The following is a 20,312-nucleotide window of genomic DNA, read 5'->3' as shown; positions in this document are numbered from 1 at the left end:
AATAGAAAATATGTAAAAATCATCTCTGAAAAGCTGAAAATACTCAGTAAGGAAAAAGTGCTTTAAGAAAATTTAATCAAGAATTAAATCCACCTAGAAAATGAATGTATCATTATAACCACTGAAGACTGAGAATTGCAAAGATGCTGAAACCAAGCAGAGCTGAATGTGGCAGTTGAGAGATCAGGATTTCAAATTCATCACCCAAAAATCATCTCATTTTTAAATACTCACATTCAAGGACCATTTACATCAGCTTAACTAGTCAGCCTTATACCAGCAAATATGTTTTTAAGTACATGGAAATCTGGAATTATTGTGCATTTAAACACCATCAAATCTTAGAATGGTTTGGGATGGGAGGGACCTTAAAGATATCCAGTTCCAACTCTTTGCAGGACTGCAAAGATGAATGAAAATGTCCCAGCTGGAAAACAACTTTAAATAAAAAAAACCAAACCAAGCTGGCACCAGCAGAGTGTTTATGGCTTCACCTATAAAGAGCAGAGCCACATCCCTCTGAAGGCAGCTATTGACTGTTCTTTATGTCCTCAGTAAATAAAGGCTTTCCCCAGCCCATCTGGAGACTTTAAATGTTGGATCTTTAGTTAGGGCTTTTAGGAGCTGATCAATAGCTTGAAAAAAAAAAAAAAAACCCCACAACATTTTACAAGTCTCAGGTTCATAGTAGGGACAACTAGAATGTCAGCTTCTGGAAGATTTGAAGAGAGGAAATGAAAATCAGGAAATGCTTCTCTTAGAGAGGATAACAGCAAATATAACCCAAGGTTGGGGATTTTCCCATAAGGAAGAGCACACCAAATGGAGATTTTGCTTTTTACTAATTCCTCTGCACATCTGAAGGAGGGTGGCTTTGATACCATTTTGTTTTTTGCCTTTTTCCCTTTTCTATGTTCTCTGTATTCTCTGCACATATATTTGGAGCTCTGTAACCTATTATATTAATTGCTAATTTCCCAATAATTTTCCAATAGACAAAAAACCAGCACAAATTCCAGAGCTCCGAGCCCTGAGAAATACAAGACCCCTGTCCTATCCTGGTTCTTCCCACTGTTGGTTTTCTCAACTACCAAGGTTGAGAACAACTCTTCAAGATACATTTCATGGACAAAATACAGTTTAGTGCCTAACTCCAGAAAAGGGACTTAACCTAGAGAAAACTGCATCACCACCTGTCCTCCTAATTAGTACTTTCATTAATTATGCTAATTTCCTAAAACCTGTAAAAATGTACTCACCACTGTGAGGGTAGATTTTTGTAGACATCTTTTCATAACTGCCCCTGAAAGACTTCAATAAAAATCCACTTTTATATTACCTCCAACACTAAATTTATCTCAAATTTCATTCTTCAGGTTGGGAAAATGACAACAGGGCTGGATGGGATTTTGGGAAGGAATTCCTGACTGGGAGGGTGGGGATGGGCTGGGATGGAATTCCCAGATTTGCTGTGGCTGCCCCTGGCTCCCTGGCAGTGCCCCAGGCCAGGCTGGACATTGGGGTTGGACACTGGGACAGTGAAGGTGTCCCTGCCATGGCAGGGGTGGCACTGGGGAGGATTTAAGGTCCCTTCCCACCCAAACCATTCCATGGCTCTGTCATGTGGCTTTTGTGTGATGTTAAAAATCAGCAGTGTTGGTAATCTGAGCATGTTCCTCTGATTAAAAAGCAATTTTGAGGCCAAACAGCAACCACCATCTAAAAGAGCAAGAACTCCACACTGGATTTTGCTTTTAGAAGGAAAAAAACTCTTAAAAGAAGTGGATTCACCCTCTTCTGAACTTCTGCTGGTGCCACCACAGTGCCCAGAGCTGCAGCCACAGCCCCAGAGCCTTTGGCTGTGCCACCACCCCAGCCACTGATCATCCTTAACATCAGAAAGAAAACTGACACAGGCCCAGCTGACCATTTTCTGAGCTACACAAGCAGCCTGCAGCACTTCAGAAATGCTCATTTCTCATCTTGGGGACAGGCACATCAAACAGTGGGTGCAGAATTTCCCATTAACACTTGATATTGCACAGGCTGGATATTCTGTCAGGTAAAAATTAAGCCAGGCTTTTTTTTTTTTTTTTTTTTTTTTTTTTTTCAGATGCTGGATTTTTGGTTTTTGTTCATTGCCAGGGCAGCAGAGGAGCTCTGTCCCTGCAAGGACAGGGAAGGAGCAGAGATGCCTCTGGTTAAGCAAAGCAGCCCTGAATAATTGGAGGTCAGTCAGCTGAACTGCCTGGGCTCCAGGGCAGAGCCTCATTCTCTGAAGGAATCCTGACTGCATCTATTTTCCACATCTCCAGAGTTCCCTGGACAAATTATTGCCCCACTTCTTCTAAAAACAACTTTGGAGAAATGTTGCCAGCACTTACAAACTAAAATTAACTTTGAAAGAGCCTAAATTTGTGCTTTTACAAAGAAAAATCTAAGTACCAATGCACAAATACTGAATTAACAATTTTCATTCTTAACTCATCTGCGTGCCAGAACATTCATGTTCACAGTCAACTATTTTAGTGAAATATATTTATTTTAATGAAATTCCTATGTATAAAAAAGTACCTTTAAAACCTTTTTTTAATTAAAAGTGAGCACAGCAGAGACAAGCACAGGTAAATGAGAAGTCACTGCTGCAAGAGACTTCAAACCAGAGTGTGACAAAGCAGAGCTGCAGGCTAAGGGAGCACAGGAAATGTCATTTCAAAGGCATTTTCTTCCTTTTAACACATGAACATCCCAACAACAAATCTTCAGACCTCACTGAGAGGCAAAAAATTCCTAACCAGATCCTATTTTGCATTATAATAGTCTGTACACTCCTCCTGATACAATGGATTGTGTGTTTTGATTTATTGTTTAATACCCGGAGTTTGCTTAGAGTGAAAGTGGAGAAAATATTAATCCACCCCAAAGAGTAACTTCTCAGTTTAAGCTGAATGTGCCATTTTTGATGCTATTTTCCCAGTGTCTGGATTTTTGTATTCAATATTCAAGGTAAAAAAAAAAAAAATCCTGAAATTCTGGTTATTATGAAAATGGTCATGGAAGGCCAAAACTTGTTAAAATAAATGATTTTTTTTTTACTGATTTCATTTCTTGTCTTTGCAGGCTTTCCTATCGGACTGGCCAGGACACAGCCAATTGTGACACGTGCAGGAACAGTGCATGCATTATCTACAGGTAGGTTAAATACCAATATTCCCTTTTTTCCTGGGAGAAAGCAATGATTCAGTCCCTAATGCAGGCTCAGGGACTGGCCTTGATGTTCCAGTCAACACAAGAGAAACTGAACTCCACTGAAGTCAGAAAATTCAACACCTGAGTCTGAATCAGAAAGAAACTGTGGGCAACAGAGCTGTGGATGGAAAGTGTTGTAAGGTGTGAGATTTGGTTTTCATTTGCTGGAGGTATTTAGGATTTTCTGACCAAGCCAACTTCAAACTTACTTTTATACATTTCAGTTCCTGCTTTATATTTATTTTTATGGCAAGAACAACTGGACTTGGGAAGTCATTTGGAGAGAGGGTTTGTAAAGCAAAGAGAACCAGATACAGATCCCATCTACAGTTTAAAGTCAGGGCTGGATGGGATTTTGGGAAGGAACTGCTCCCTGGGAGGGTGGGGAGGGGCTGGGATGGAATTCCCAGATTTGCTGTGGCTGCCCCTGGATCCCTGGCAGTGCCCAAGGCCAGGCTGGATGCTGGGACAGTGGGAGGTGTCCCTGCCCAAGGAGTTGGAATGGGATCAGCTTTAAGGTCCCTTCCAGCCCAAACCCTTCTGTGATTCCCTGATCCTGTGATAAACCCCTCAGCAACTCCATCCTGAACCCAAATTTCTCTGATTCAGCAATTCTCCAGTAATCACAGATCATGAGCAGCTAAAACCTTCAAATGATTCATGACAACAACGTGTGACTGTGCTGGAAAAGAAGAAAATCCATCCATATCTAGAGCTTGTTGCTCCAAACCCTCCCACAGCCCATATGTTTAATCCCAGTGGTTCTCACTCCTCAAATTCTGCTTTTGATCCCTCATATAGCAACTAAATTAGAAAAGCTTCACTGCTGCCTGCATCCAAAAGTGAACTCATTAACATATATTGTCAAAACCAGAAAATTCATCACATCAATGCCTCAGGTCCCCTAAAGGGGCTCCAGGAGAGCTGGAGAGGACAGGACACAGGGAATGGCTCCCACTGCCACAGGGAAGGGATGGATTGCATTTTGGGAAAAAATCCTTCCCTGTGAGGGTGGTGTCAAAATAAAATCATCCAAGGGCTGCTAATTGATTCTGCTGAGCCCAGTTTTCCTGGGAAGGACAGCACTGATACACAGCATTGAAACTCCCTTAAATGGGAAGTTTGGGTTGCAAACCTCTTAAGTCTATAGTGATTCTGGGGGAGAAAACACTGAAATATTTATCACAAACAGTTCTATTGCTTGTAGTGGTTGATAAAAACCTCCTGTTTGGAGGAAGAATTTGGGATAGGCATTAAACATGGAAAAACTCTGACTCTGTGCTCCAAATTTAACAATATTTAACAATATGTAGGGAATCAAAGCTTTAGGATGTCCTGACCAGGTGTGTCAGGCCAAGGTTTGTGCTATTAAATAATATCTAAGATTAATTTCTTGCTTCTGTAGGGCTTGTTCAGAATGTCAGTCTATTAAAATATATGATTATATTATTAAAGAAGAAAATGCTTTTGCAGCAAATAATTCCCATCTCTGTGTGTAATGCCAGGAGAACAGGAGAGTCCTGGATAATTAAGTTAATGGAGTTATTATGGGCTGGCTTAAGGGACAAAATCCAAGTTTGAAAGTGAAAAGAGGCACGTGGCAGGGAGGATATTTCAGGAAAAGGTCATTTGGAAAAAGGACACCTGGAGATGCTGAGGGGACAGAAATAGCACTGAGCAGAACAGGATTGGCAGAGCTGTGACAGGTGACAGAATCAAGCTCAGGAATGCAGCTCCATAACAAAAATACTAAGAAGTCCCTACAAATATGGAATATTTGCTGAATTTAATCCCTGGAAGTGGCCAAGGCAAGGTTGGATGGGGCTTGGAGCAACCTGGGATAGTGCAAGGTTGGAACTGGATGATCCTGAAGGTTCTTTCCAAACTAAACCTTTCTGGGAATCTGTCACTGATGATGATTAGTAGCATTTTATATGACTGATAAAAAATTAAAGAGTAAAATATAGAAAGATATGTGAAAATTTAAAAAACAAATGCAGGTTTTTGTCTTATTTCTGCAGCACAAAGAGGGATAAATTAGAGCCTAAGTTTGCAATCAAATAATTTGCCCCATGGAGCAATTCCATTAAAACACCTCCAGTGCTGGATAAATTGATGCTGATGGACATTAATCAATTATTCTACAAAATTTACAGTTCCAAAGGCTGAAATAACACAAATGTTTTTTCCTTCAGAAGCAAAATATTTCCCTTGGATGAAAAGAGCTGAAAGCTGATCTGTGCTGCAGCAGCAAAAGGCAATAACATGGGGCTTGTCAGATGGACCAGAATTAAGATGCTTTTTTTTCTCTTGAAGTCTATCTTTAATAGAAATTGATTATATAAAAAATTACTCTCTTCAGCAAGGGGGTTTTATAACCACTTTTTTTTTTTACAGAAATTTCCAGCAGCTCTTAAGAGCCTCCCTGCAAGAATAATGTTTAAAAGGAGTTAAAATGAACTCTGGCAATGCCAGAGCCTTTTTTTCCCCCAGAAAAAAAATTTTTACACTGAGAAAAAAAACCAGATACAATACATGCTAAATGCTGCACTTTAAATGAGATTTAGTGAGCTGTTAGAGAAGCACCTCCCTCATTCCAAGAGTTTCTCTGTCTCACTGACAGGACTCCTGTGCTGGACATTCCCAATGAGCTGCACACCACACCTCAGCACTGAGTTCATGCTGAACTTCTCAAACCAACTGGTGTTTGCCAGCTACACTGCACACAGAACATGTGATCAGTGAAGACAACATTAGTTTTCATTAACAAGGAGGGATATTAATCAGTAGGTTTGGAAGGTGCTTCTGCACCAATGCAGCTGCCTCCTGAAGATTCACCTTCTATAATTCCAGAAATTTTTAAAATCCTTTTCATTTGGAACAGCTTTTGATTCATTAAAAATATAGCAATGGGTAAAATACTCTGTTTGAATTCTTACCTAATGTATTTCTCTTCTCTGTTATTAAGAAGTTTATCCAAATCACTGAAATGCTGAACCTTTTGCTAAAAATGAAATTTCACTTAAACCAAACACCAAACTGGACACAGCCAGATGTAAAAAGACCTGACACCTTTCCAGCACCCCTTTCTGGAGTCTACATAGTCAAAATCATCAGCTGTTAAAAAAACAAAGCACAAAATTCTCCTTCTCCTTCTCTCAGCATCTCTGATTCCTAAGAGGAGAAGGAACCCCACCTAAATCAGCAGAGGGTTTTAGATGACATTCTGTGCTCAGTTTACAGAGCCTGTGTGAAGTCCACCCAAATTTCCCCTTGGAAATCCTGGAGGTCTTTTCCAACCTCAGTGATTCTTTTGGAGAATTCCCTCTGAAATGGCTGCAGGTGTTCTGTGCCATATCCCTGCTCTCCTTCTTAAACTGAAGTTTAAAATAATCTCTTTTTGGATGAGACCTGGGGAATCAGATCTCATTTTTTTAGTGGTTAACTCCAAACAAGCAATGGCAGGAATACCTCAGAAAACATATTTAATCCTAAGTAAAAGCGAACTCAAGTCCAGGAATAATAATTTCATATTTAGGTAATGATGAAAGCAGCCAGTACAAAGCTCAAGACAATTTGAAATAAATAATCTAACTGTCCAAATGCCCAAAATTTCACCCTTTTAAATTCATCCTCTGATATCCAGAGGCTCCACTGCAACAGGGAGATATCCTTCAAAAGGTCCTTTCCAACCCCAAATATTCTGTAAGAGACAGGAACAGCCTCAGTGCAGAACATGAGCAACTGAACCCACCAAGTTCCAGGGTATTTCTCAGGGGCCAAAATTCAGTTTCCACCATCAGACAGGATTTTTGCTCCATTTCATACCATGGTTCCTTTGGTTTATAATAAGGGTGGGAATTTCATCTCAGTTGTGGTTCTTTATTGCTGGAAGGATTTTGTAGGTGACAGTGTCTGGAATTCAGGACAGGATTTTAGAGCTTCAGCCTGTTTTCTGAAAGCAAGGATGCACTAGAAAGGAGAACTGCTTTTTAATTTATCTATTTATATTACATATGTATATGAGTTTACACATGCAACACAAACCTGATCTTTTCCATGGTAAAAGTGGCACGGAACAGCTCAGGTAAGGAATTGCTGGGACAGCCTCTTTGTTTTTGGCCAGCCCCCCAAAGAACAAGGATGCACATGCCTGGCTGCCACCCTGACATCTCAGAAGGGAGAATTGAGCCTGGAAGTCCTCAAAAATCATTTCTCCACAAAAAAAAAAAGATGTATGTCTAGTGTTCAGTCACTTCCCAGCACCTCTGCCATAATCCTCAAGACTGTCCTTAACAGCAGGGAAAAGCTGAACAATTCCATCCCTATTTTTCTTCTGTAGCATCCGTTTTTGAACTTCCCCTTTCCATTTTTGTGCAAGAACTATTTATTATTTGACTCCCATAAATTAAGCACTTAGACATTGGGTTAATTAAATTGTTTTTATCATCATAATTAATGAGTGCTTTTTTCCTCCTATTTGCAGTGTGGAATTGGATTTTAAACAGCAAGAAGATAAACTACAGCCAGTTTTGAGAAAACTTCATCCTATTGAGGAAACTCAGGTTGCACCTTTGCCTTATTCTCAGGAGAGCTACTCCTCCACTCCCAAGCAAAAATCCAAAACTGAATCAAAAAAGCATGGAAGATGGAAACTCTGGTTCCTTTAACCCAAGTCCATGAGGTGTGGAGTTCAAGGCCTTCTCTGACAAGTGTCTGGAGCTGTGCCCACCAGCCCTGAGGGTGTGGTGGAAGGAGGAGTGTCCTGGGCGAGGGCAGCGTGCAGCTCTCACCGTGGGCACCAACTGCAGTGAGGGACTGGTGCCCAGGAGCACAGGCTGGGGAACCCCTGCCCACCTCCACCTGCAGCTTGCCAGTGTGGGATGTAAAAGCTGAATGGGAATTTGGACCAAGATGGGAAGTAAAACTGTTTCCCCCCTTGTCAGGTCTGAGAGTCGTGCTCTGACCCGTTAAACCGGGATCCTGCCCCACGGGAATGGTCAAAGGCTGCTGGGGGCCTGGGGTGTTGTCTCTGGACAACAAGCAGGGGGAAGAACAAGCAGCAAGCCTTATGTTGGCAGTGGTGTTGAGTTTTACAGCTCCATGTTGATTGGGGAGTGCAGTTTTCAGCACAGAATTCCTGGACAAAGCACAATTTTCTCATGTCCGAGACGTGACTGTGGCGTGTTCTCTGCCTCCATGCGATGTACACTCCCACATTTCAGCATCATCTCTGGTTCAGCTGTGTCCTCACCACCAGAACCACCACTGCTGCTCAGCCCCAGCAGGGGAGCAGCCAGAAACCTCCCAAAAATCCAGCCCAGCCTTTAAAAGCACCTCCAGCTCACAGGGTCCATGGGACAACCCCTCTGCATCACCCTGGAAAGGTCTAAACAACACAGAACAAACCCAGCCCCATCCCAATCTGGATTGCTGGCACTCGCCAGGGGTTAGTTTTTTTTCTAACAGTCTTTGGAAAAACCTCTCCACTACTGCAGAAGGCACTGGGAGATGTTGAGGATGCAGCACTGCTTGGAAGGATGTGAAATTGGAAACGTTATTTATTTATTTATTAAGCTTCTCAGATGGGTTTCCCAGCTTATTATAATTTATATCTCGATCTATTAATTGTACTCAGTAATTGAAACACTTAAGGGAGAGATGGGAATCAGATATTTCCTAATTTGGTTTGGGTTTGGTTTTTTTTTTAAATGGCACTTAAAATTTTGTTCTGACTTATAAACTGCAACTTTTCCTTTAAGTATTTGGTACTGTCATTAAACTTGCATCTAAAATGATCATTGGTGGAAAAATTCCTCATGCTAGAAGTGGCCAGGGAGTGGGAATCTTGTCTTTTGTTTTGGTTTGGGATTGTTTCCACAAGGATTTCAGATAATTTGAGTGTCATGTGCCCAACTGGGTCAGAAATTGCATCCCCTATAGCAGCAGGAAATTCTTCAGCCTTTAGGTGCATCATCATTAATCTGCACATACTAAAAATTTAGGGAAGTGTTTTTCTTTTACACTGTTTCTCCTCTTAGCTCAGCATCCAGTTTGTTCCCAAGAGAAAACTGGAGGAAAACAAGTTAATTTTTTTCCCCCCAAAGAACAAGAAAAGCAAGTGAAAATAGGAATAGAAATGCAGAAGATGCCTATGGCCAGCTCAATATTTGCAGTAAACCTTCAAGAGGGCTATGAGCTCTTGCACAGAAGCAAATCCTGAAATCCTCAGGTGGGAGTTGAAGGATTAGGAAGGTGATCCTGTACACCAGGAAGGAAGTGCCATTGTTTCATGTGGAAAAACCCATGTTTCATGTATTTTATATTGTTTTTAACTAAAATATAGAACTGTTTACAAGACAGCCCACATGACATGGCTTAGAATATTTCCTAACAAAAAAAAAAAATACCTTTTTTCTTCTAAGCAGAAAGGAATCTCAAACATGGACAGAAGGAAAATACAGTATTCATGATGAAAATCCCATTAATGACTAATGCACTCCTCCATGCTAACAGTGTTTGGGGTTTTTGAAAGAAATTAAACCAAGCATCTCTCTGTGGCAATCAGTTCCCAAATCCTCAGTGCCAGCCCTCAGCAGCTTTGTGTGAGCAGGGAGCCTGCCTCAACCCTGGCTGTGCTTCCTGACTGATCCAGAGCTCCTGGATCACGGCACAAGAGGGAGGAAACTCCAGCTGGAAAAACAAAGAGCTCCAAGGGAAAGTTCTCACGGCGTGTTCTGTACATGTCCAGGCTATTTTCTTAACAAGTTGCAAATTTTTAATTTTTTACATTTTTTTAAACCTGGGGAAAGCTGACATTAACCATAGAGTCTTGCTTCCAACTGACATCTGGTGTTCTCTGGTCCCCTCCGATGTACTTTGTAATAAAATGTTTTTGCAAGTGTGTAAAATGTATCATAATTGTATTGCCTTTAGAATCACTCAGGCTCAGGTTAGATAGACACCAAGAGAAAAAAAAATCCTAATTCTTTAGAGCTTTTAGTTCAATGTGACAGAGCTTTTTCACCCTCTTGTAGAAGATCTTGGAGGTTCTAACGAGGAAAATGTGTTTTTATTTTCAATGTGGCTTTGCTGGATTCACTGGCAATCCCTGCACTTCATACACTCATTTTCTAGCTGCACTTCTCCCATCTCCTGCTTCAAAATACTTTTTAGCCAATAAATACTGCAGTGATTTTATATCCCTTGCTCTTTGCTGAGTCCTTATAATTTCCACACAGCACAGTTGCATTCTTTGGTTCAGAACTGTGAGGAAAACACTGTTCCTATGAGTAGCACTTGGCTTTCTAAAGATTAAAACAAAAATAACTGTAAAAATACTTTTAAAAAAACAGGATAAACTGAAAAAGGAAATGTTATTATTAAAACTGGAAAGTCCCACCATGGGTACAAAGTGTTTGCTTTTTCTTGCCTAAAATGCAAAATTTTTGTCCATGCCTTTAATTCCACTTGATGTTTTAAAGGTTAAATCACTTTTTCCAATCAAATAAGGTAATTTTTCATGAACTTCCCAACCAAGTCAGCTGTTAGATTATACCAGGACCTGTGTATTACCACATATTATATACTGCTGCTGGAATTGAGCTGGAATTGAACCAGACTGCCACTAAAAATCCAACTGCACCAACACCATTTTGTCTGTGAGAACAGAAAGGGACTGCATGAGGATTTTTAATATTCCATAAAAGCCATCTGTGATTCATTAAAATAACTGGAGTGCTACAAATGTGTCCATTTGTTTAGGTGAGTGCAGCTTGTTCCTATAAATGTTGGTAGGGAATGCAACAGGGATGGTTTGACAGCACAGAAAAAGCTCAGTATTAGTGATGGAATAAAACCATGGCCACCATCCAAACACCACTTCAGTTTCAGTGAAATTAGCTTGCAATATGTAATTTCAAATGATTTTGAAAGAGAAGAAATCATGTGACTCAATAAAGCAAAGTATTTTTACATGGAAGAAGTCTGGTGAAGAAAAAACAAGGTTTTATCCCCAACATTCTGGAATCCGTGAAAACTGACCTGGACAGATTTTAAGAAGATATTTACATCCAGACTGAACTCCTGAATAACCAACTGCAGCCCCAGAATTCTCCTGTGATCATCAATAACTCTGATTTCAGGCTTTTCTTTTACAGCCTCCAGCCTGCAAGTGCTGAGAGATGGACAATCCACCATGGTGACTGATTAACTGATTGATTAATTGATTAGCCAGAGTTCCCCCATCAGTGCCACTCTGCTCTACATGACCCTTGTCATTCTCCTTGTGCCAGGTGTCACCTGCACCCCACAGAGATTTCCCAGAAACCTCAGACAGATTCCACAAACTCCTTTTCCTCCTCCTGATGGCTCCTGCATCATTTCTGTTCTGCTTTCACCTCATCCCAGAGCACAGAGGGGAAAGCAGCAAAGTGGAGAAGGTTCCATTCATCAGCAACACCACAGTCCTGCCCACTGCTTCCCAAAAACCCAAAATAATCCATTTTCCTGGTCACAGCACTGACTTTGTTCCCCCAGCTCCCCCAGATGTTTTCCAGAGCCACTCTCCTTCAGGACACACTCTTGGAAATTAAAACCAGAGGAACATGGAATGGTTTGGGGTGGAAGGGACTCAAAGAGCATCTTGTTCCAACCCCAGTCCTCCCCTAGGCCAGGAGATCTGTCAGGAATGGAAGAGCTTGGTTTCCTTGCCTTTGGAAATGAGGCACCTCCCAAACTGCTGCCATGGATCATCCTGGAGCTGCCAGCAAGGCTCTGTCCTGATTCACTGGAGGAAGCTGACATGCCTCACATGGAACCCAACACTGACCAAAAGCCACCAGGAAAGGCAAGAAATGGTTTAAAAAGAGATGGTTTAAAAGCACCCTTCCAAAGGCTCAAGGAAGTGCTCAATTTGTTTTTTCTTCAGTAGGAAATTTTTGTGTTTTTTTTTTCCAGGTGACTTCTCACTGTGCCAGGAGCAGCAGCAGCTCAAGGCAGGAGCAAAATTAACCCAAACCAGGCAGTTTGGAGAAGCAGGACAGCTCAGCACCCTGGACTAATAACAGAACCATTATAGAAAATAAATACCAATAATAATAATAGAATCTTCTACTCAGTAAATGGATCAAGTAAAAACCACCAGTGAGACTCACAGAGGGAAACACAGTCCAAACCACTGAGGATTAAAAATTCTTTTGCTACAAAAATTATCATCAAATCAGATTCTAAACTTACTATTTGTACTTCATGTTACTTAATACCTGGTTCTTCTCCTTGCAACTGGTCTCTTATTTCAAGGTAATTCTTTTTTAAGGAATAGGACAAAAATTGCTTTTGATTTTATCAAGGAACCCACATTTAAGGAGGAAAAATGTGAAAACCAAATGTGCACAGCCAAAGGGGAGAATACTTCCAGTTCAACTCTGCAGAAAAGGCTCATCCTGTAATTAAAACTTTTCACTTGAGCACTGAAATCCTTGACATTCCTCCACTGTTCATAAACTGCATTATGCAACATCAGGTTTTGGATGGAGATGGTGTCACTGAGTATTTTTCCAAGGAGAAAACATGCCAGCTTCAGGACACCAACACACTTCTATTTATAGAAAAAAAAAAACTGGTTATGTCCTGTATTTTATTTCTTTTAAAGAAATTATCTTTACTTGAACTCTGTCAGACATTTCAAATTCCTTCCTTCCAGTCATCCTGTATGGTTAATTCTCCACTACAGGTAAAACTAAACAAAAAGAAAAATCACTGCATTGTTTCAACCCAAATCTCATCCAAGACAAGTCAGGCTGTGCTTCTTAATTATTATTATTATTCATTTTCCTCCTCCTCCTTTGCTGACACCACAAAAATGAGTTGTGGCTGGTTATTTAACAGGGGAATCTCTTCAGCAAAGGCTGCATTGTAAGGTAGGAGAAAGTACTCATTAAAAAGAGCCTGAAATCTCAGTGTTCATTAGCTGATTATAGAGGCTGTGTGTGCAGGGATTCCAGGCTGTGCTCATGAGCACAATGCAGATCTGTAATATCACTGTTCTGAGCTCAAACACACACAAAGTTTTCAAATCTACTCTGCTAACTGCTAAAGGCATAATTAACATTTGAAATATCACCTGAATCACGTTCAGCAAAACAATAATTAACTAACATTCAGCCTGAAACTGAGGAAGTTCAATTAACACACAAGTCCTTGGACTTCCTTGCACTGTTACTGCACCCCTGGAATTTTCTGTAGGAATGATCTGCTTGGAACAGTTTCCCCACAGAGGTTGTGATTCCCATCCTGGCAGTGCCCAGGGCCAGGCTGGGCAGGGCTTGGAGCACCCTGGGACAGTGGGAGGTGTCCCTGTCATGGCAGGGGTGGAGCAGAATGAGCTTTAAGGTCCTGCCAGCCCAAACCATCCTGGGATTCTCTCACTTCTTGCTTGATCTGGAGATCCATTATCCCTTCTTTATAACAAAAACCAAAGTGATACAAGAAGATCAAAACTAAAGCCAGTGGATGATGCACCAAAGACAAAATGAAACAGCAGCAGATTTGCCAACATGAGCACTCCCAAATACCAAGGAAATGGGCAGCAGGTGAGGAAGATGTGCTGAGGACACAGAGCCCTGTAAAAGTCAATACCACTGTCTGCAATTACAGGGAGAATTTAAACTGAGAAGGAAAGAGGAGATTAAAAAAACCAAGCTGTTGATGGACTCATCTTTGTGACTGACAATTAACCCTGTGGTAAGAAATGAGTGCATTGAGCCAAACTGACCCAGATGATGCAGAGCTGAGGGACAAGTGCACAGACAGCACAGACCTGGAGAGATCAGCTGCCACATGCAGACAGCTGAGAAAGAAACAAGGCAAAGGCAAACACACAGAGAGACTCCCAAAACCACACTGAGATCTATCCCCATCTCAGAAATCAGCAGGCCTCACTATTTTTTTCATTATTTAGTCCAATATTAATTAATTAACAGTGGAAAAATTCAGGTATAAGGCTCTGAAATCACAGTGTTAAGTCAGTAGGGTCACTTGCATCAGTCTTTCCCCTCTGAACATAATTTTGGCCTCTGTTCTTCAGTCATTTGAACACTTACCTTGGTTATCTCAGTTTAAGTCAAAAAGACAAGAAAAATGCTTGTAATGGAGTAACAGCCAACTCTCATTTCCACACTTCTCAGCTGGCTAATTACCAACACTACATCATTTTGGTGCACACAAATATCAATCCTGGCTAATCACCTGCTCACAGGTATTTCTCAAGCATTTTTTTTTTTTTTTACTCTTCCTGTGTGTCAACCACAGCAAAATTACCAGGCAGTGCTTTCCAGCTTCCTGAGCACACAGAGAGAGAGAGGGAGGAGGTTTTGATTGCTGTGGTCACCTGGGATTGCAATCCTATTACAGGCAGCTCAGGAAGAGGTGACAGAGGTGCTGGAGTTTACTCACAATGAGCTCTGAGTCCCGTCCCATGGAAATGACAGTTCTGTTCACTGTCCTCAGCAGGTTCTCCATGATGACCTGGACATGGCGTTGTGTGGGGCCCTGGGGACAAGGGATAAACCTGTGATGGCTACAGACAGCAGACACCAGCACAACTGAACCATCTGTGCTGCTTTTCAACCCACCTGTCTGGTGAAAATTAAATAAAACATCACTTGCTGTCCATCAAAAGGAGGGAAGGAGTCTCGACCCACTTGAACAAAGTGTTATTTTGGTAATACAAGTTACTGATAAATTACAAAGTGCTGTAACAATGTCAATGAAAAGCCAAGACCCTGGAAATGCAGCCTATGACATTTAGTTATCCATTAATTTTCTTCCCCCAAGTCATTTTTCCAACATCAAACCCTCACAGGCATCACCAGATGGGGAGGGGGCTGTTCTGCAACAGCTCAATTAAAAGGAAAAGAAAAGCAAAGCAAAACTCTCATTAAGGATCTGCCAATTTCAGTCAGAATGTAGAAGCAATCACTACTTTTGAAAGAGTTAAAATAAAATATTTATTCCAAGCAGCTTTTAAGGACAAGTCCAGAAACTTCACACAATGATGGGCAAAAAATGAAGCCAAAAACACAATAAGGAAAAAGAAACAGATGAGTTTTGCTCCCATCTTTTACTTTATGGATGAAAAATAGATTTGCATATTTGAAGGACAATCCATCACCAGCACAAACTCCCCAGGAGCTGCTCCTGCTGCCAGGATCAGCCTGGGGGAGGCTGGAGCTGCAGGTGAGTTCCTACCATGGAGAGAAAAGCAGCCAAGAAAGAGTGGCAGGAGCAGCCAAGCTGCCAGAACCAAATTCCTCCTGTAAAACAACCTCCTATCTAGAGCAGGCAGACAGAGCTACTTCCAAAAACAAAAAAAAAAAAAAATCTGAGCAAACCTCAAAAATACACAATTAAATAAGATGCCAGAGAGGATGTGAGTACTGACCCCTGAGGTCCTTTCCAGCTGAATTAGTGTATATTCTAGACAGCACTGTTCAGGCAGCAGCAGCAGCACAAATTTTAGGAGAGCATCAAACCACTGCAGCTCTCTGGCAAAGCACCAGTGTTTGTATGTTTGTGGAGGTCAAGAGAAAGCAAAAAACGAGAGCATTATGTAAAAAAAAAAAAAAAAAAAAAAAAAGGATATTACACATGCTGCACTCTGGGAACCATGTCAGCAACAATTCAACTCAAATGCACATTTCCCAAAATGCCCGTGGGAGAAGAGAAAAACCACCAAACCAAAGCATTTTCCACCTGGAAGAGGCCAGGCACAGTAAATGTGGAAGGTTTAACTCCTAAGGATATTTATTTATTCACTACCTAGCCAGAAAAGCTGTACTGGATGTGCCTGAGAAACAACAAGTGCTGTGCTGGACAATACATCCTACCACTGGAAAACAGAGTTAGAAAAGGCTGGTTAGGATGTTATACTAAAAAAAAAAACAAAAAAAAACTAAAGCTTCAAGAGTTACCTGCTTAATCCACATTACTGAAACAATTTCTGTGAAGTGTTACTCATCACAGAGCCACCCCACACTCACCACATCTTTCTTGTAGAGCACTTCCAGGATGTTACTCAGCAACTGGCAGCAAGCCTCCAAATCTTCTTGTCTCTCCAAGTGATACTTGAGCTGGTCTGTCATTGTTGGCAGCAAGATTTCCCTGCAGTCTGCACACAAAACATGAGGTTACAAACACAGTTTTCAGGGCCTTCAGGCTGATGTGCTTCAGTGCTTACATAAGACACACCAAAAAAATTCAGGAAAAATGAATCAACTTCCAGCTTTTCAACTAAAACCTCACCTCACCTTAAAAACTTTGCCTCTGAATTGCTCCAACCTTTGACCATTTGCTCTTGTTATTAAAAAAAAAAAAGAAAAAGAAAAAAAAAACACTCCCTTGCTCAAGTACTCAGACTGTTCCTACACGGAGGGAATCACCAGGTCAAAATTAATTACTAATTATCCAAATAAGTGTCAGCCCAGTGAACAGCTCAGTTCTGCAGATCTGCTCTGTGGTCACAGCCTTGTGCCTCTGCATTTGGGAAACTTCAGGATATGCTGCTCCCTGAATTTTGGACTAACATGGAGAGAAAACAGATGCAGCAAAACCCTGCAGGGCAGAGGGGTCGTGTAGTGTGAACTCCCCAAATGCAGGGGAGGGGAAGAAGCCCAAGCCCAGCAGGAAAGGCACAGGAGTGTCTCTGCAAAGCCTGGGAGTGAATCAGTGTTTAATAACTCCAAAGGCCCCTAGTTAGAGGGGGGAGGATGTCTCCCAGCCCTGCCAAGCCCCCTGGCAGAGAGGGGCAGAGATCAGTTTGGTATCTGAGTCACCTCTGAGCTCCACTGGCTGGGGCCACTCTGATCAGTGGGGGAGGCACTCAGGATGGAGCTGGGAGAAAGGGAGAAAAAGAGATTTGTCACAGAGCCTGGGCTGAGTTACACAAGCAGCACAGAGCACTCTGGTGCCTTGGGTGCAGCTGACAGGGCTGCTCAGCCCCAACTGGGGGGAGACAAAATGAGCTGGGAACTCCAGAAAACCATCCCAAGGGTGATGAGGAACAGCTGGGAGGGCTCAGCCTGGAGAAAAGGAGGCTCAGGAGGGACCTTGTGGCTCTGCACAGCTCCCTGACAGGAGGGAATATTGAGAGAAGGGCACAGGGAATGGCTCCCACTGCCACAGGGCAGGGATGGATGGGATTTTGGGCAGGAATTCCTGGCTGGGAGGGTGGGCAGGGCTGGGATGGAATTCCCAGATTTGCTGTGGCTGCCCCTGGATCCCTGGCAGTGCCCAAGGCCAGGCTGGACACTGGGACAGTGGGAGGTGTCCCTGCCATGGGAGGAATGGGATGGGATTTAGGATCCCTTCCAACCCAAACCATTCCATGGCTCTTGCCCAGCCCAGTGCTGTGGTGACATTCCCTGCAAGGAGATTTTCAGTGCATCTTTGCCAGGAATTCTTTTGGCAAACACTGCCCTGATCACTTGGAAGCACAGAGGAGGAAAGGGGACCCCCATCACCCTGCCTGCCACAAACACCTCCCAGCCCTCACTGATTAATGGGGAACCTTCAAGGTCCAGAACATCCCTTCCAGCTCAGGATCTGCTGCACAGTGATCACAATGGTAATTCCACATCTGCTCCAGAGCAAAATCCATCCTGTGGTGAATTCATCAAAGTCAAGAATCAAAGTTCATCTGTACCACAGGATGCTCATCAGGAATTATCAATTAGCAGCACCCAAGGAAAAGCCTTCAATGAACAGACACAGGAGCTCTGCTGAAGGTGAATAAACACCATAAATTTGTGTCATAAAAACATTTTGTTTCTTGAGACACTGATAAATGCATTTATTTTATGGTTCATTATGTTCATGTGGCCAAAGAAATTTAACCTGTGCTCAGTAACTTTATTTCCACTTCACAGCCTGTGAGTTGAGTCATAACTGAACAATAAGAACTCTTATAAATGCTGAGTGTTGTCTACTAATATTCAACAGACTCCAATTCCTCATGGAAAAATCCGTGGGTTTCCTTTCAGACTACAGCAGCTCCACAGCTCACTTGGCAATCAGCTGGAAGTCATTTGGAAAACAAAGCAACAGCAAATCCAAACAACTCCATAGGACAAAACAAATCACACAAATCACTGTTTTCATAAAGCAGAACCTTGATGTTTGCAAGGATAGGACACTTGATTTAACTCCCAACCATGAGCACTGAAAATGTCCACTAAATTATTATTAAACTGCTCCACACTCAGGGAAAAATTATATTTATGCCTTTTGGTTTAATTTTAAGTAGTGGAGTGAAGATTATATATAAGATTATATATATTATGTTATTATATGGTAGTAGTGATAAATGTTATTTTTTATATATGCATTTACTCCTATGTGGAAACATTTAATACAATTACTACATATGCATATTAGTGTTTATAAATATGAATAAAATAAATTTTAAAATTACATTTTACATGTTTTTTTTAAAGATGCACAAACCCCACCACCAGACTTCATTCTGATCCAAGGTCCCAAACTCTCCAGATTTCCCACTGAATCATCCATCACTCAACATCACTAAAGCAAAATGCTTCAGCAAACTGCTTCACACACCCACCCCTCTCTCTCACCCCCAAATCCTTCAAGCTTCACAAATTCATGTATTTTGAATTTTAATTCCTCTGGAGACACAAATAAATCTTCCTTGACCTCTCAAAGCACAGAATTAGAGCCTTTTTTGCTCCACTAGAAACAGGCTGATGAAATTTTCTGTGCATTTGCCAGCCCTCCCTAAGTCCACAATCCTGTAGTGCATATTGCTTTTAGAAAAGAAAAATCTCATTTGTGTGACAGGATCCAGGATTAGTTGACAGCTCAGATGAAAGTATTCCACATCAGTTTAAAACTCCTGATCAGTGAGAGGCAGGAAGGGAAGGAAACAACATTTTAGTAACAAACTCCAACCCACAGAGCAAGGGACAGGAAAATCTAAATTTTAAAAAGGCTGTGGATAGGAGTTTGATTCATTTTCAAGTAAATCTGAATGTTTATGAAAGGTTCTTAGCACAATTGATGCTTCAGACAAAAACTTCAAAAAAATGATGATGTAGAATTATGGTGAGAAGATCAGAGGGATGGAGATACTCTCCTATGAGGAAAAGCTGGGAGAGCTGGGAGTGCTCAGCTGGAGAGGAGAAGAATCCAGGGAGAGCTCAGTGCCCCCCCAGAGCCTGAAGGGGCTCCAGGAGAGCTGGAGAGGGACTGGGGACAGGGGATGGAGGGACAGGACACAGGGAATGGCTTCACTGCAGAGGGCAGGGCTGGATGGGATTTGGGCAGGAATTGTTCCCTTGGAGGGTGGGGAGGGGCTGGGATGGAATTCCCAGATTTGCTGTGGCTGCCCCTGGATCCCTGGCAGTGCCCAGGGCCAGGCTGGACACTGGGGTTGGACACTGGGACAGTGAAGGTGTCCCTGCCATGGCAGGGGTGGCACTGGGTGGGATTTAAGGTCCCTCCCAACCCAAACCAGTCCAGGGCTCCGTGACACCAGTACCAAGAGAAGCTTTAAGGGCACACTTTGTTTATTGAACAAACCCCCCAGACATCCAAGGGAAGCCCAGAGAGGTCAGTGCAGTGCCTGGAATCCCCAGCCCAGCCCAAAGGCTGCAGGATTTAAGACATTCCTAACAGGCAGTGACAGGAAAACCCTGCCTGGAGCCTCCTGATAAGATCTCAGAGCCATTAAGCAGCACTGTTCTGTCAGCAAACCTGGCCTGGGCCCTGATTAATCACCCTCCCTTTAAAACAGATCCATTCAAATGTCTCAGCAGCTCAATACTGTTGGACTGCACCATCCCCTGCACCCTGATGGGCTGAGTTTGGGAGCAGCTGGTTTAAAAAGCAAACCAGTGCACACAATTCCCACCTCCCCCTCTGAAAATGGAACTGTTTCAATAAAGGAGGGCAAAGATTAATATTAATAATTAATAAATATATTAATATGCACCACATGCCCCTCTAGCCTTTCCCAGGTGTGTTATACACTCAATTCCTTGGTTTAT

General features: G+C 42.1%; 2 protein-coding genes across 3 annotated transcripts in view; one reads left to right on the top strand and one right to left on the bottom strand.

Annotated features, from left to right (window-relative positions):
• Nucleotides 1–10,883, top strand: part of INSYN2A (inhibitory synaptic factor 2A) — a 33,778-nt gene extending 22,895 nt beyond the window's left edge. The window contains exons 3-4 of the mRNA XM_056494593.1: nucleotides 3,121–3,192; nucleotides 7,736–10,883. Of these exons, the coding sequence (XP_056350568.1) occupies nucleotides 3,121–3,192; nucleotides 7,736–7,919 (256 nt within the window). The 3' untranslated portion in view covers nucleotides 7,920–10,883. The remainder of the gene's footprint in view (nucleotides 1–3,120; nucleotides 3,193–7,735) is intronic.
• The window catches only part of DOCK1 (dedicator of cytokinesis 1), a 242,045-nt gene that overhangs the window by 152,491 nt on the left and 69,242 nt on the right, over nucleotides 1–20,312 (bottom strand). For both annotated transcript variants that reach the window (XM_056494592.1, XM_056494590.1), the window contains exons 26-27: nucleotides 16,290–16,417; nucleotides 14,704–14,799 (exon numbers count right to left, since the gene is read on the bottom strand). In XM_056494592.1, the coding sequence (XP_056350567.1) occupies nucleotides 14,704–14,799; nucleotides 16,290–16,417 (224 nt within the window). The remainder of the gene's footprint in view (nucleotides 1–14,703; nucleotides 14,800–16,289; nucleotides 16,418–20,312) is intronic.

The sequence above is a fragment of the Oenanthe melanoleuca genome, chromosome 6 (genome assembly GCF_029582105.1).
Source record: "Oenanthe melanoleuca isolate GR-GAL-2019-014 chromosome 6, OMel1.0, whole genome shotgun sequence".
Lineage (NCBI taxonomy): Eukaryota > Metazoa > Chordata > Aves > Passeriformes > Muscicapidae > Oenanthe > Oenanthe melanoleuca.
This window is presented reverse-complemented; position numbering and strand designations above follow the sequence as displayed.